The sequence below is a fragment of the Eptesicus fuscus genome, chromosome 6, assembly GCF_027574615.1.
Source record: "Eptesicus fuscus isolate TK198812 chromosome 6, DD_ASM_mEF_20220401, whole genome shotgun sequence".
Lineage (NCBI taxonomy): Eukaryota > Metazoa > Chordata > Mammalia > Chiroptera > Vespertilionidae > Eptesicus > Eptesicus fuscus.
Window position 1 is genome coordinate 20,538,715 of NC_072478.1, and position 16,701 is coordinate 20,555,415.

Sequence of the window (16,701 nt, forward strand, 5' to 3'; positions counted from 1 at the left end):
GTAGCCTTGTGTGTGGGGCCCTCAGGGCTGGGGCAGGAGACAGGTCTTGGCCTTGGCCAGAGAGAACAACAAACCTCACTCCAAGTTCTCCATGTGGGACTGATGGCCCCTAGTTTGAACACTGTGTAGCAGAGTAATATATCCAGTCCCAGTGAGCTACTGAGCTACCACCGCACGGATCCTGGCCCCGGGGAAGCAGCAATGCCAACCAAACCAAACTAACTAATGCAAACAATGACATTTATTGACTCATGAACAAAATATTGGGGAGAGGTTCTTCAGGTATAGTTGCATCCAGGGGCTCAAATGATATCTTACTATGGATTCTCTCTCTACCTCTCTGCTCACCAGCAGGCCACTCTGTGTGGTCCAGCTTTAGTTCAGATGAAAGTGCCAAGCTTGAATCTCAATGGCCTAGCTTTGGCCACCTGTCCAACTGTAACCAGAAGGATAGAATGTGCTGATTGCCTAGGAACCTTACCATCCTATATAATAAAAGCCTAATATGCAAATCGACCAAATGGCAGAACGACCGGTCGCTATGATGCTCAATGACCACCAGGGGGCAGCTGCTCAATGCAGGAGCTGCCTCCAGAGGTCAGCGGGCTCCCACACGGGGAGTGCCACTCAGCCAGAAGCCCGGCTCACGGCTGGCGAGCACAGCAGCTGTGGCAGGAGCCTCTCCCGCCTCTGCTGCAGGCAGGCAGTAAGGAGCGAGGAGTCTGGGACTGTGAGAGTCCCGGGCTGAGAGAGGGTGCAGGCCCCCCAGTGCACGAATCTCATGCACCAGGCCTCTAGTTAATCTTATAAATGGCCCACTGGCCTTATCTCCCTGGAACAAACTCCTCTTCCTTTACTCAACCCAGTCCAGCCCAATTGTGTCCTGCCGGGTCCTGCCTTGCCCAGCTAAGCAGGGAGTTCTGTAGGGAAAGAGATGTAGTGTGGTCAACCAAATATTGATCCTGGAACAATCAGCATTTAGTACACCTTTATGAAATGCATGTAGAATTTTCTGTATGTGTGGGAAGATTTGCATGGGAAGGGGGTGTTAATGTGTTTCACTTCGCCTGAGGCACTGATATAAGTACGAAGGACTGTAGAATCAGGGGCAGCTATTGCAGCAATCTGATCTCATTTTGGGTGCAGTGGGGGCTGGAGGGTGGAGGGAGTGTTGATGTAGGAGGGAGCAAGAGGCTGATGGGAAGTGTAGTCTTCCAATTAGAATAGAAAAGGAGAGGTCAATTCAGAACCAGTTAATGACCTTAAGGCTGACCTTGGGCTCACCCCTGCTTATCCTCTGATGGCATCCAACCTTAAGATACAGGCTAAAACCCAACCTTTTAATCAGCCTTCATCCAGCCGATAAGCCTTATAGGATCTGGACCCAACCCATAAAATCACTGAAATTTAGCTGGGCATAGGTTGCCTGGAATAAAAGAATTACATTTATGCCCTAGCTGATTGGCTCAGTGGATAGAGTGTCACCCTGTGGACTGAAGGGTCCCAGGTTCGATTCTGGTCAAGGGCACATGCCCAGGGTTGTGGGCTCGATCCCCAGTGGGGGGTGTGCTGGAGGCAGCTGATCAGTGATTCTCTCTCATCATTGATGTTTCTATCTCTGTTTCCCTCTCCCTTTCTCTTTGAATCAATAATATATATATAAAATAGTTCTCTTAAAAAAAAAAATGACATTTCCCAGCCTCCCTTGCAGCTAGGTGTGGGCTATAAGCAGAAGTGGTATGGACAACTTTGAAGGAAAGGGGTGCCTTTATCATTCCTACTGAACATAGATGTGATGGCTGGAACTCCATCAGCCATTTGGGCCATGACATCAACCTGGAAATAAAGGCCTTGAATGATGGAGCAACAAGATAGAAGCAACCTGAGTCTCACATACCATGGGAAGCTATGTCATCCTTGGACTAACCAGTGTTTTGATCACCACCTATTTGCCCTGTTGGTGAAGGAGGGATCACATGCCCTAAACAGTATAAGATAGCCAAACACATGACATCTAGCACTGGATAGATGAGATCGTTATCAGTTTATTAGTCACATGTACTCACAGCTCAGAGGAGGAGAACACTGCACACCATGCGAAGACACTTGGGGGTGGTACACCCTGGAGCAGAGTTGAGAAGCAGGGACTGTGGGAGGCAAGCTTTGTAGTGACAAAAGGGTTGGGTGACCTCTGCTTCCCAAGGCAGGATGTGATTGGTTCTTCAGGATAATTTCTTAGGCTGGCAGAGAGGTGAAAGCCATTAGGTAGAGTACCAGATGGGCTGAAGCTGGTCTGACTGCGAGAGGAACTAGCCATGTGGGGAGACTTTCCCACTAGAGCAAGTTAGGCCTCTCAACTCGCTCCAGTCATCTTGAGCATGAGAGGAATCCCATCTGACATCTCTCTTGTTTAAGCCACTGTTTCTCTTTTTTCCCCTCTTTTAAAAAAATATATTTTACTGATTTTTTACAGAGAGGAAGGGAGAGGGAGAGAGAGTTAGAAACATTGATGAGAAAGAAACATCGATCAGCTGCCTCCTGCACACTCCCTACTGGGGATGTGCCTGCAACCAAGGTACATGCCCTTGCCCGGATTCGAACCTGGGACCCTTGAGTCTGCAGGCCGATGCTCTATCCACTGAGCCAAACCGGTCAGGGCTTTTTTTTTTTTTTTTTTAAATAACTTAATCTAATCCTAATAGATACAGGGAATAGCCACAGAGTTGAGAGTTGAAGCCACAGCATGGATGACATTAGTCAAGGAGAAAGGACAGAATGAAAAGGGAGACCCTTGAGGAGTGCTGATGCTCAAGAGGTGGGTGGAAAAGATCAGGCGAGGACCATGGAGATGGAGTGCCAGAAAGAGATGAGGAACCTGAAAAGCATCTGGTAAAACTGAAAATGTACCTGTCATGTACTTGGGATGGTAAATTGTATATGTCAAATATAAAATCTATAATAATAAAAGTGTAATATGCAAATTGACCGAATGACCAAACAGCAGAATGACCGTCCAGATGACCATGCTGTGACACGCACTGGCGCCAGGCCAGCGAAGGTGGGTGCGATGCAATTGGTCGGGGGCCCCACCATCGCCCCACGATTGCCCTGCAGAGGGAGGCCCAGGACACTGGCTGGCGGGCAATCAATTGGGGGGCTCCATGATCGCCTCAAAGAGGGAGGCCCAGGCCACCCTCTACGGGACCATCGATTGGGGTGCACTGTGGAACCAGGGAACCAGAGGGGTGTGGCGGCAGACACGGGGAATGCCAGGGGAATGCCAGGCCAAGGTGGGTGTGGGTGGGGGGCGGGGCCGAGACTGCAAAAGCCAGGGCTGTGAAAGCTGGAGCTGTGAAGCTGGCAGCCAGGGCTGCGAAGCCAGCAGCTGGGGAAAGGAAGGCCCACCCTTGCACGAATTTTGTGCATTGAGCCTCTAGTTACATTATAAAGTTACTAGAGGCCCGGTGCATGACATTCGTGAATTCGGCAGGGGGGTGGTCCCCTCAGCCTTGCCTGTGCTCTTTCGCAGTCCAGGAGCCATCAGGGGATGTCTGACTGCCGGCTTAGGCCTGCTCCACAGGCAGTCGGACATCCTTAGTGCTACTGCCAAGGTGAGAGAGGCTCCTGCCACCACCACTGAGCTCACCAGCCTTGAGCTGGCTTCTGGCTGAGCGGTGCTCCCCCTGTGGGAGTGCACTGACCACCAGGGGGCAGCTCCTGCATTGAGTGTCTGTCCCCTGGTGGTCAGTGCACATCATAGCGACCAGTCGGTCCTCCGTTCAGTCGATTTGCATATTACCCTTTTATTATATAGGATATTGGGTCACAGGGTACCCAGATTAAACATTATTTTGGGGTATGTCTGGATGAGATTAGCATTTGAATCAGTAGACTCAGTAGGCTGTCCCCCCAATGTGGATGGGAACCATCCAATCCATTGAGGGCCTGAATAGAACAAAAAGTGGAGGAAGGAGAAATTCACTCCTTTTCCTTCCTGCCTGCCTGCTGAGCTGGGACATGGTCTTCTCCTGCCATCAGACGGGGATTTATACCATCGGTTCCCCTGGTTCTCCGGCCTTCAGGCTCAAAGTGGAATTACACCACCAGCTTTCCTGGGTTTCCAGCTTGCAGACAGCAGATCCTGGGACATATTATATCGCAAAAAACTCATCATAAGCTGAAAATATTATAGGTCAAAAATGGGTTTAATACAGCTAACCAGCCAAACATCATAGCTTAGCCTGGCCTACCTTACATGTGCTCAGAACACTAACATTAACCTATAGTAGGGCAAAACCATCTCACTGCCACTAAACATCACAACAGAGTATTGTACCACGTACCACCAGACCGGGAAAAGATCAAAATTCAAAATCTGAAGCACAGTTTCTACTGTATGCACGTTGCTTTCGCGCGCCATCATGAAGTTGAAAAATCATACGCTGAACTATCCTAAGTCAGGGACCATCTGTATATATCTTATTGGTTCTGTTTCACATGTGTATGCGGCAGGCAAGATCATTCTGCCTAACAAAAGACCCCAAAGGTCAGTGACTGACACTAGAGTTGGTCGTCCATAGGATCCAATCCAATCACCACAGATCAGCAGGGTTCCTGAGCCACATAGTCACCAGTTGGACAGAGGCTGGAGCAGCCTCCGCAGCTGCTGGTGCAGTGGAAGAGACCAAGGAGACTCCCAAGCCAGCTTCCGTGTTTCCAGCAGGAAGTACCCCCCAACCCTTCGGCTGCCATTTCATTGGCCAGGTCACAGACACGTGGTCCTGCCTGACCACCAGGGATAGAGAAGTGAAGGGATGGGGTTTGGGAGGAGCAAGTGGAATATTTGGAGTATTACTCTCTGTGACACCCAAGGACCAGCAACCTAGTCTTCTGGAAGAACCTTCACATAGCCTCCAACAGATATTTACAAGGGTGTTCCCTCCAGCCTCATTTATTAGAGTGAAAATTCTCTCTTGCCCTGTATCCCACCCACGGCTCCCAATTTCACTTCATGATCAATGAACATGTGTTGAGTAAGCAAATGGAAAAAAAAAGTCCCATAAGAGCGGAATAGAACGTGTCCTATGAAAATAATAAAGAACCAGATCTAGACCGTACAAGGGATTTGATTTACACATGCTGTGTTAGTTTCCTCGGGCTGTCGTAATGAATGACCACAGACTGGGTGCCTCACATCAGCAGACAGGCATTCACTTCAGAAGTTTAAGGTGTGTTTTATTTGTGAAGGCTGGAAGTCCAAAGTCAAGGTGTTGGCAGAGTTGGTTCTTTCTGGAGGCTGCTGGCAATTAGTGATGTTCCTGGGCTTGTGGCTGTGTTACTCCAAACTCGGCCTCGGTTTTCATGAGGCCTTTTCCTGTGTGTGTGTGTGTGTGTGTGTGTGTGTGTTTTCCTCTTCTGTCTCTTATAAAGACATTGGTCATTGGATATAGTGCCTAAGTAGTTAATCCAGAAAAATCACATCTCAAGATCTTTAACTTAATCACATCTTTTCCCCCCAAATAAGATCATATTTACATGTGTTGGGGGTTAGGACATCAGCATCTCTTTTTGTGGGTCGCCATTCAAACCACAACATCGCTTGATGTGAGTAGAGCTAATCTTATGAGGGAAAAAAAAGTTACAGAGTGAGGCTAACAATTTTGATCATTTTTTAAGTTAAAAAAGATATTGGCTGTCTCTGGGGGAAGAACTGGGTGGCTGGGGCTGGGTGCACAGCGGGACTTGCCATCATATATCCTTGTGTATTTGTTGAATTAAAAAACTTGATTGAGGTTTTAATATGAAAATATGAAAATGAAAAGATTTAATATTTATTAAATAGTAAATTACTTGATATTTAAATGAATCAAAACTCATCATTCCCAAACTCCACATGTATGTACCCACAAAACTATCAGCATAATTGTGATAGTGAAAATTGTCAGCCTTTTCTCTGTCCACTTCACCCCCAACCCCAAGAAAACAGCTGGATGCCCTGGCCGGTTTTGCTCAGTGGATAGAGCCTCGGCCTGCATACTGAAGGGTCCTGGGTTCGGTTCTGGTCAGGGCACATGCTCACGTTGCTGGCTCAATCCTCAGTGAGGATTGTGCAGAAGGTGGCCGATCCATGATTCTCTCTCTTCATTGATGTTTCTCTCTCTCTCCCTCTCCCTTCCTCTCTGAAATAAATAAAAATATATTAAAAAAGAAAGAAAGGAAACAGCTGGAACAACTCACAATGGCCTGTCCAAGAAAGGGTGGTCCCTTTCCCTTCATTTATTTATTCTATCACTAGAGGCCCATGCACGAAATTCGTGCACAGTAGGGTCCTTAGGCCTGGCCGGTGATTAGGGCCAATTAGGGCCTTCCGACTGTGTGCTGGGGCCTTCCTTCGTTCCGAGCCACCCCCTGGTGGTCAGCGCACGTCATAGAGAGCGATCAAACTCCTGGTCTCCCAGTCGAACTCCAGAGGGGACACTTTGCATATTAGCCTTTTATATATATAGATTTATACCATATGGACTCGTGAGTATTTAATTCTTTGGATTAAAACTTGAATCAGATTCCATCATCTTCTACTAAAACTTTCCAGAGGCTTTCCTTTATATTTGAGTAAAATCCAAGTGCCTTGCTTACCTACAAGCCCCATACACTCTTTTTAAAAACAATATATTTTATTGATTTTTTTCAGAGAGGAAGGGAGAGGGATAGAGAGTTAGAAACATTGATGAGAGAGAAACATCGATTAGCTGCATCCTGCACCCTCCCCACTGGGGATGTGCCCGCAATCAAGGTACATGCCCTTGACCGGAATCAAACCTGGGACCCTTGAGTCGGCAGGCCGATGCTCTATCCACTGAGCCAAGCCGGTTAGAGCCCATACACTCTTTTTTTAAAAAAAATGTTTTAATTGATTGTTAGAGAGGAAGGGAAAGATAGAAATACCAATGAGAGAGAAACATTATTGATCAGCTGCCTCTTGCATGTCCCCCACTAGGGTTTGAGCTTACAAACCAGGCATGTGCCCTGTCTGGGAATTGAACCAGTGACCTCTTGGTTTATGGGTCGACACTCAACCACTGAGCCATACCAGCTGGGTGCCCATACACTCTTTACCTGCTTCCTGGTCCTGTCTGTTTCCCTTGCTCATTCCTGCTCTGGCCCAACTGGCCTTGTTGCAGTCTCTCAGTTATACCACCCTCACTCCCCTGAAACCATTGTCTTTGTTGGAATATTCCTTGTCCTCACCTTCACAGAGCCCCTCTCTGACTGCCCTAAGTAGCATTCTTCCTACCTGAAATAAGAAATTTATTTCCTTGTTTATCATCTGTCTTGTTCACGGCTGTATGCACTGTGTTTAGAACATAGTAGGTGCTCAGTAAATATTAGTTGAATGAATGAAGGCGAGGCTGGAAGAATAAGGAGAATGAGATCCATTCACTTCCACTCTGATTATAGTCACAATAGCTAGCTTGCATCTGAGATATATATATATGCCAGATAGTCAGGGGCACTACACTGTAAGGCTTGGTTTCATCATGTGTAAAATGAAGATGTAAGAGGACCAAAACTGTTGCAAAGATTAAATGAACACACACGCAGATGATACTCAGCAGACATGCAACTATTATTAGTATCATGTGTAAAATGTACATAGAATTGTTGTGAGCTCAGAACAGTGTCTGGCACATGTAAAGGGCTATATAAGCGATTGATGCTATCATCACTATCATCATCATCACACCAGGCCGGGCCCTCATCTAAAAGATGCTTTAATCGAATCTCATTGTGGTTTTGACCCTGGGTGCTGGCCAGACCTCCCCGCTGACATCTCTGGGCTGGGGATTCAGGCCCTTCTGGACCACAGGCTCTTATCGCCCCGCCCACGGGCCTAAACCGCCCCCGGTCTCCATAGAAACCCACCAGCCACGGAGGGGCGTGACGCCATCGAGACGGACAGGGGCCTCCGCCTATCGAGTCAAAGTCATCTCGGTGTGAGGCACAAACGGGACCTCTGACTGGTGCGTCCTTGCAGGAAGGCGGGAATACGTCGATAACCGCGGGAGCCGTACCGTACCTACCAATCAATGGCCGCGGTGACTGTGATGGACAGACATAGAGGGAAGAGGCCCGGAGTTTGGGCTTTTACCCAACCAGAGGTCCACAATCTCGTGAAAAGGCCAATAAGGAGGCGGCGGGGGTGGGGCGAGGAGGCCGGTTGCTCCGGAAGTGGAGGGAGGGGATGAAAATGGCGCCCAGCTCGAAATCGGAGCGGAACAGCGGGGCCGGGAGTGGCGGTGGCGGCACCGGGGGCGCCGGGGGGAAGCGGACAGCGGGGCGGCGGCGGGAGCACGTACTCAAGCAGCTGGAGCGAGTCAAGGTGAGGCCCAGAGTCTGGATGGAGCGCGCCTGAGGGTGCGGAAGAGGGACGAGGGAAGCGGAGGGAGGGCGTTTGCGGGGTGAGGGGTTGTGGGCGGAGTCCCGGGTAGGGGGCTCGGAGGGAGGGAGCGGGGCGGCGCCCCGGGGAGAAGGCTTGGATGCGGGGGCTGTGTCGGGACTGGGATGGAGGCGTGGGAGGCGGGGCACCGGCGACCGAGCTTGGATGGAGGCGCCGCTGGAGGAATTGGGAGGAAGGGGGCGATCCAGGGTTAGACTCCTTTTCCAAAACCCTCCTCCCGCGGCCCCTCCGGTATGGAGTCTTCGCGCCCCCTCGGCAGAGCCCTTGCTGCCTGCTTTGCGCTTCCTCCGCTCGGTGTTCCTCTCTCTGTTCTGCTCTGACCCCACGGAGCTGGGTGCTGCTGTACCTGCTGCCGCCTCCCCTGCTGAATGGGAGGTGGCTCCCTGGCGAGGGCCTGGTCTTCCCCCTCAGACTGGGGGCCACCTGAGCAGGGTTTTTTCCTCCGCCATCAGACTGTAAATTTCCAGGGAGCCAGGGTCTCTGCCCCATCAGTTTGGGAGCCCTGGGAGGGCAGAGGGTTGTGCATCTGCGGTCAGGACAGCAGCAGTGGGGTCAGGACTGTGTCGCGGTGGACAGGGAGTGTGCCCTGTCTGTTAGGCTGGGAGCTCCGTGAGGACGGCTGTGTCTCCTCCTTTTGACTGGCGCTCCCAGGGCAGGGACAGTCTCCGCCCTTAGCCTGGGAGCTCCCTGGGCTGGGCTGTGTCTCCGCCCTTAGCTTGGAAGCTCCCTGGATGGGTATCTGGGTATCGAGTCTTCCTTGTCGGCCTGGGCCTCACTGACAGGGCTGTTCCATCAGACTAGGATCTCCCTGAGGGCTGGGCTGTTTCCCCCACCGGTCAGCCAGCTCCCCAGACAGCTGTCTCTTTCCCATTAGAGTGGACTTTCTTGAGGGCAGGACTCTTTATCTCCTATCAGACTGGGTAGCAGGACCCAGGGTGCCCAGATCACCTCGTACCCTTCCTTCCTTGATGAAGTTTTTGAGACATGAAGGAGTGGGTTTAAAGGGGCCTAAGTTAATTGAGAAGGGGAATCAGGAAGGAATTGGAAGGTCACTGGTCAGCCCCAGCCCCACCCTTTTATCTGCCTCAGTTGGTCCCCAGCTGAGGCCACAGCTGTCCCAAGGGGCCTGAGCACCCCATGTTTAGGCTAGTGGGCTGAGGACAGGTGAGTGCAGTTGGTCAAGCCCCCATGCCCGCCTTCTTAGCAGTTTTGGACACCCACAGCTCAGTGTGCCATGAGGTGGCCTTCAGGAAGGCAGCCAGGTGGCCGGCAGATGTGGGCAGGGGCGACGGGAACCTTCCTGGGGGAAAGGGGATGATGCCAGTGCTGTCCTCAGAGTCTGGGGCCTTGGCAAGAGGGACCCTGAGGCTGAAGAAGTGTGGCCCCGGTCCCTGGTGGAGAGGGTGGCTCAAGGGGAGTCCAGCTTATCTATCTCCCCGAGCCGATCCCACCTTCCAGAGCTTGGAGCACCCTTGGTTGTTATGGTTGGCAGGGTGTGGGCCTGCGTTCAGTGCTGCTCCACCTTAGGTGAGGGGCCCGGGGGACTGCAGGTGGCCTCTGTCCAATGGTGCCTCAAGAGTCCTGGCCGCCCCTTCCCCAGATCAGTGGGCAGCTCTCCCCTCGGCTCTTCCGGAAGCTGCCACCCAGGGTCTGCGTCTCCCTTAAGAGCATCGTGGACGAGGACTTCCTCTATGCAGGGTGAGGCTAAGGCCGGGCAGGGGGGTGGCTGGGTGGGGTGACAGGCTGGCCCTGACCTGGCCCATCTGCCCTGTGCCCTGCCAGACATATCTTCCTGGGCTTTTCCAAGTGCGGCCGGTACGTCCTCTCCTACACCAGCAGCAGCGGAGACGACGACTTCTCCTTCTACATCTACCACCTGTACTGGTGGGAGTTCAACGTGCACAGCAAGCTCAAGCTGGTAGGGCCAGGCTCGGCGCACAGCAGCGTGACCCCACCAGGTCATGCCACCCCTCTGAGCCTCAGTTTCCTTCTTCAGAAAATGGAGATAGTGTGCTCATTGGGTCCTGGTCAAGGCTCATGTTAGGTCAAACCACATGAAATTGCCGTTGTTAGAGTTGAAAATGAGTAAATAACGGTAATTTTATGAGGTTCAACTCAGCATGTATAGTCCATAGAACTCAGTGTCTACAGCTCAAGCCAGGTGGGATCCATTAGCTTTGTTATGACCAAGTGTGTTGCCACACTGGCTTTAGCCCTGACCTTGACTCCCCCAACCCCATCCCTCCTCCAGGTGTGGTAGGTGCTGTTACCCCAGTTTATACATGAGCTCAGCGGGGTGGGTCGGGCTTGGAAGCTGGGACGGGGCTTCCTGGGCTACATCCAGCCCTGGGCCCAGCCTTTCTGTTTCCCCCATTTGTGGACCGTCCCCCCAGCCTGTCCTCAGGAAGGCAGAGGGATGCAGGCTGGAGGCTGCTTGGGACTCCCTGGCGGAGACGCCACCAGAGGGGTGCTTCTGCCGCCTCAGTTCCAGCCCAGCGTGCCCTCGGGTGGGCTCCTGTGGGCCTCTGTCCGCTTTGACCCGCACTGACACAGACGTGCACTCAGATCCGGCAGGTGCGGCTCTTCCAGGATGAGGAGATCTATAGTGACCTGTACCTGACTGTGTGTGAGTGGCCCAGCGATGCCTCCAAGGTCATCGTCTTTGGCTTCAAGTGAGACTCAAAGATGGGGAGGCTGAGGTTGGCTAGGGGAGGGCACGTGGACCAGGCAGCTGAGGCTGTGCTTGCCCCCAGCACCCGCTCAGCAAATGGGATGCTCATGAACATGATGATGATGAGTGACGAGAACCACCGAGACATCTACATCAGCACAGTGGCTGTGCCGCCATCCGGCCACTGTGCCGCCTGCCGGGAAGCCAGCCGGGCCCATCCAGGTGAGGGACTTGGGGGCTTCAGAGCTCAGGCCACCTGCTTCCTTACTCCAGGGTGGCGACTGAGCCCACGGGTATGTGTTCCTGCAGGTGACCCAAGCGCGCAGTGCCTGCGACATGGCTTCATGCTGCACACCAAGTACCAGGTGGTGTACCCCTTCCCCACCTTCCAGCCCGCCTTTCAGCTCAAGAAGGACCAGGTGGTACTGCTCAACACCAGCTACTCCCTGGTGGCTTGTGCTGTCTCAGTCCACTCGGCAGGTAGGCCCCCAGGTGTGCTGACAGTCACAGCATTTGCTGTAAGCCCTGTACCTTATGTGACAGGAAGAAACTGAGGCTCGGAGAAGTGCCTCATCCAAGGTCACACAGCCACAGAGTGGGAGTGCTAGGACCCAGACCCAGCCTCATCCCAGCATTGTCCTCTAGAACAGTGGGCTGGGTGTTCCCGTACCTGTGTCCACTACAGCCACCACCAGTAGAAACATGGAAGTGGCCCATGTGACCAAGGAACTGAGTGTTTGACTAATTTTAGTTATGTTTAAAGTCATTTGGGCTGGCCTGTGTGGCTCAGTGATTGAGTGTTGACCTCTGAACCAGGAGGTCACAGTTTGATTCCCAGTCAGGGCACATGCCCGGGTTGCGGGCTCGATCCCCAGTGTGGGGCATGCAGGAGGCAGCCGATCAATGATTCTCTTTCATCATTGATGTTTTCTATCTCCCTCTCCTTTCCTCTCTGAAATTAATAAAAACATTTTTTTAAAAAAGGAATGGCACATTTGGCCAGCAGCTATCATGCTGGACCACATAGTACTGCCTTCTCAAAAGGAGAAACGTTCATTCAAAATTGTAGGGAGTGGTGAGTGGACAGACGGCCCTCTTACGTCTTTGGTAATCAGAAGTACCCGTGAAAATCAGAAGGTGATGTCCCTTGACAGAGTGGCAGTCGTTAGAAAGCTGGGTAAGCCACTGGCTTCTGGCTAGTGGAGCCCTGGCGGCTTTCCACAGCACTCCCCGGGCTGCGTGGCAACAGAGTGTACTTAGGCCCAGCAGCCCTGTGCCTGGGCATATCCAAAGCTGTGGTGGTGGGAGCTGGGGGTCACCTGGTGTCCATTCCTGGGGATGTGGAGGCAACAATAGGGCGGGTACGTCCCTTGGATCAGCAGACCCAGTGTGAGCTCCAGTATCCTGTCCAGGGAGCATGTCTCAAAGTCATTTGCAAATGCAAAAGAAATACAAGCTCTATAACCGAATAACACACATAAACTAGGAATGTTTCAATTTTGCAAGAATGCAGTCCAATAAAAAGATGCCCACTAACTATGTTCAAAGGGTCGCCTGGGGCAGGCGGCTATGGGCATGAAGAGCGGACTAAGTGTCTACAACAGCCCACAAGTGCGCGCTCCCTCATGCCTTTCCCATCCTCCCCCCCCCCCACCCCCTTACCTTTGCCTTTCTCCTAAGCTCCAAAGGCCCTTGTTTCCTGAGCCTATGCAACCCAGCTGGCTCACTTGACTACCTCTGGAACTTTCTAAATAAACTTTCTCTTAGCATTCGGAAAAAAAAAATGGAGCCCACAAACTAGCCAGGACCAGGGCATCTTGTGTCTGGGCCCATCAGAGGCCTCCCACCTGCCCTGGTCACCTGTGCCCATGTGGGCAAGGCCCTGCCCCGGTTAAGCTGCAATCCTCTAATGAGCCTGTCCTGGGTGGGGCCGATGCTCCCGGCCCTCACGGTGTGGGTCCTGTTAGGAAGGACCATGTCAGACAGGACTCGGCCAGGGGAGGGGCACTGTCACTCATGTGTAAACACTCATCTCACCAGAGGAGGGAGGGCATTTTCACAGAGTTCTGACTTGGCTGTGTTCTAGTGGACCAGCGTGCATTGATGGACTCGAATTATCTTGTGGTGTGGTCTTGGACAAGTTTCTCTGAACCGAGAACTATCCCACCCTCAACCCCCATTGCTGCTGGTGGCGTTCCAAAGGAGATGGTCCGGGCCGGGCTCAGGGCCCGGCCTTGGTGCTGCCTAGTTCAGTGAGTGGTGGGGCTCTCGATGCCGAGCCACCATCTGGCTCACTGGGGAGGATGGGGTGTAGTAAACTCTCAAACTTACGTGGTTTTTTGAAAAATCTTCACCCGAGGATATTTGTTTAGAAAAAGTATTTTTATTTATTTTAGAGAGAGAGGAAGCGGGGGGGTGGGGGGGGGGGGGGAGAGAAACATCGATCGTTTGCCCCAGGGGGTATCAAACCTAGGTATGTGCCCTGACCAGGAATCGAACCTGCCACCTTTTGGTGTATGGAACGATGCTCCAATCGACTGAGCTACCCTGCCAGGGGGTGGCTTTTTGTGTTTGTTTTGCTTTGTTTTTTTTTTTTTTTTTTTAAATTCTGTTGATTTTTAGAGAGAGAGGAAGGGAGAGGGATAAAGAGATATTCAACGTAAGAGCGTTTGGCTGCCTCCTGCATGAGTCCCACCCCAGGACCAAATCCACAACCCGGGTATGTGCCCTGACTGGGAATTGAACCAGCAACCTTTCCAAACCGAGCCACATGGGCCAGGGCTGTTTTCCTTTTATTTATTTATTTTTTATGTGGCTTTTATCTGCTGTCACCATAGACTGTCAGCTCCCCAAAGGTAGGGATTTTTTCTGTCTTGTTCACTCTTGTCCTCAGTGTGTGGCAAACAGTAGATGCTCAAGAATCATAGAATGAATGTGTTCCTGTGCATACACGTACAAGATGCCTTTTAAAACTCTTCTGGGTGTTTCATACAGATCTTATAGCATACGCTTTTTTAGAACCTCCCAGGGTGGGGGAGAGGCCTGTACTTGAGGTTTTTTTTGGCATTGGCTCACCCCAACACCTACATCTCTTTTTATATTCCAGGCGATAGCAGCTTCTGCCAAATCCTGTATGACCATACCACCTACCCCCAGGCCCCTCCCAGCCCCCCTGGGCCCCAGAGCCCAGAGGTGCCCCTGGCCCTCCCCAGCCTCTGTCCCGAAGTGGCCCCAACCCGTCCCTCTGGGGTCCCTGAGCCCTCACCCGCCATCGCCAAAGCCAAGGAGTTTGTGGCCGACATCTTCCGCAGGGCCAAAGAGGCCAAGGGTGGGACCTCAGAGGAAGCTCAGCCACTCTCCTACACGGGGCCCTCCGGCAGCTGCTGCCGCCCATCCTCTGAGCCTGTAGCCCCAGGTGGAGAGGTGGCACCCCAGGACAGCCCCCCTGCAGCGGAGGAGCCAGCCCCTGAGCCTGGCTATGTCAACTACACGAAGCTGTATTACGTGCTGGGGTCCGGCGAAGGGACAGAGCCAGAGGATGGTGAGCAGGGAGTCCACCCAGCAGGCAGGGCCCCGGGCATGGGAGGCTGATCTGGAGTGGGCCTCAGGCCTCCCACCACCCCAACTCCCTCTTCCTGCCCCTTCAGAGTTCGAGGATGACAAGATCTCCCTGCCTTTTGTGGTGACCGATCTGCGTGGCCGAAGTCTGAGGCCCATGCGGGAGCGGGCTTCTGTACAGGTAGGTGCTGGCAGCAGACAGAACAAGGGGCAGCCCCAGGGAGCCTGCAAGGGTAGTACTGGGCACAGCACTCCCTCTACCCCTCCGCCCACTGCCCACAGGGTCAGTACCTGACAGTGGAGCAGCTCACGCTGGACTTTGAGTATGTCATCAACGAAGTCATCCGCCATGATGCCACCTGGGGCCACCAGTTCTGTTCCTTCAGCGACTATGACATCGTCATCCTGGAGGTAGGCCCACGAGTGGGACATAGCGGGTTCTGGCCCTCTCTGCTCTGATGGTCATCCTCAATAGCTGTCACCATCCACCCCTCGTCCCCCAGGTCTGCCCTGAAACCAACCAGGTCCTGATCAACATTGGCCTGCTGCTCCTGGCATTCCCATCCCCAACTGAGGAAGGCCAGCTCCGGTGAGTGGGCAGGGGGCCACACTGAGACCCTTCCGTGTAGGAGAGTGGGGATGTGAGAAGACTCCCCCTGCCCCCCAAACCTCAGTCAAGTACTCTGTTACTGTTCCAAAGACAAAGCCCCGTGGGGCAGCCTGGGTCCTAGTTCATGGATGTGGTGGTCTCAACCCTTTCTCCTCTGTTTTCTACCCACCTGCAGACCAAAGACCTATCACACCAGCCTCAAGGTGGCATGGGACCTCAACACGGGCATCTTTGTGACAGTCAGTGTGGGCGATCTCACTGAAGTCAAAGGGCAGACCAGGTAAGGCTGGGCTGAGGCCAGGGCCAGGGGTGGGTGCCAGAGTGCTGAGATCCCTCACCCTTTCGCCCTCAGCGGCAGTGTCTGGAGCTCATACCGCAAGAGTTGTGTGGACATGGTCATGAAGTGGCTGGTGCCCGAGAGCAGCGGCCGCTACGTCAACAGGATGACTAATGAGGCACTGCACAAAGGTGGGCCCTCTGACCCAATGACAGTAGGACAGGGGTTGTTACCCCAGTGCCAGGCCGGCCTGGAGGAGACACCGACTCCTGTGTTGCTGAATGGACGAGCACGGTGGCTGTGCTAGTGGATGGCGCAGAAGAGGGGTGAGGGGAGGGCAGCCTGGCCAGGCATGCCTGGGGGCCAGCTCAGAGAGGGCATGACAGGTGTGGCACTGGAGACCTCCAGCCAGTTGCTTATTTATTCAGCAGACGTTTATTGGGTGGTTGCAGGCAGGAGGCAGAGATAACATAGCAGGGTCCCTGCCTTCCCGAAACTTCTGGGCTCAAATCAGGTCTGGGAAAGAGGGGGACTCATCTTACAGCTGGGCCTTCAGAGACTCCATGGTCTGTCCCAACCCTTCCCCACAGGGTGCTCACTGAAGGTTCTGGCAGACAGCGAGCGATATACATGGATTGTGCTGTGAGGGTCTGGCCGGCCTGGACACTGACTCCAACTACCTCCGCGGCCTGGGAGCTGGCCGCCTTCCTGGCAGCCTCTTCTTGGTTGGCTGGCCGCCCAACGACCGCCACTAGTGTTAGGCTGTGGGAAGGGGGCTGGGCGGGGCACCCTGGTGGCCTGAGAGTCTGGATGCTTCTTATTTATGCCTATTTAAGTTGGGAAGGGGCAGAGGGAGGGAGTCCCCTGTCCCACCAGCCTCGAGTGCCTGCCTTTATCCTGCACGGGGCATGGGTCTTTGCTCCTTGTGTATTTTCCCCCTTCCCAGGTTACAGGTGTGGACATTGCCCCCTGGGAAGCTGAATAGACCCTGATTCCTGCCTCCAGCCTCCCCACCTGAGGTGGCCAACATCGTGGTCATCCCCCCCTCCCCCAATTATTCCTCTTCATGTAATAAATGTTTTATTTCTGAACGTCACTGAGTTCCCTTTACTGAGATCAGGGCAGCT

General features: G+C 53.0%; 1 protein-coding gene across 4 annotated transcripts; it reads left to right on the forward strand.

The window, feature by feature from the left end:
- The first annotated feature begins 8,242 nt into the window (after positions 1-8,242).
- On the forward strand, positions 8,243-16,670 carry DCAF15 (DDB1 and CUL4 associated factor 15). 4 transcript variants are annotated; one of them, XM_008157910.3, is made up of 13 exons: positions 8,243-8,380; positions 10,059-10,156; positions 10,241-10,376; positions 11,024-11,130; positions 11,212-11,351; positions 11,439-11,609; positions 14,236-14,670; positions 14,777-14,868; positions 14,970-15,098; positions 15,191-15,276; positions 15,473-15,577; positions 15,650-15,765; positions 16,165-16,670. In XM_008157910.3, exons 1-13 carry the CDS (start codon positions 8,243-8,245, stop codon positions 16,218-16,220), a joined length of 1,809 nt encoding a protein of 602 aa, XP_008156132.1. In that variant the 3' UTR covers positions 16,221-16,670. The 4 variants fall into 4 exon arrangements, with proteins under 4 accessions (XP_008156132.1, XP_054573330.1, XP_054573332.1 ...); XM_054717355.1 differs by having other exon boundaries at positions 8,249-8,380; positions 11,439-11,621; XM_054717356.1 differs by lacking the exon at positions 8,243-8,380 and adding an exon at positions 8,589-8,647 and having other exon boundaries at positions 11,439-11,621.
- Positions 16,671-16,701: the final 31 nt, after the last annotated feature.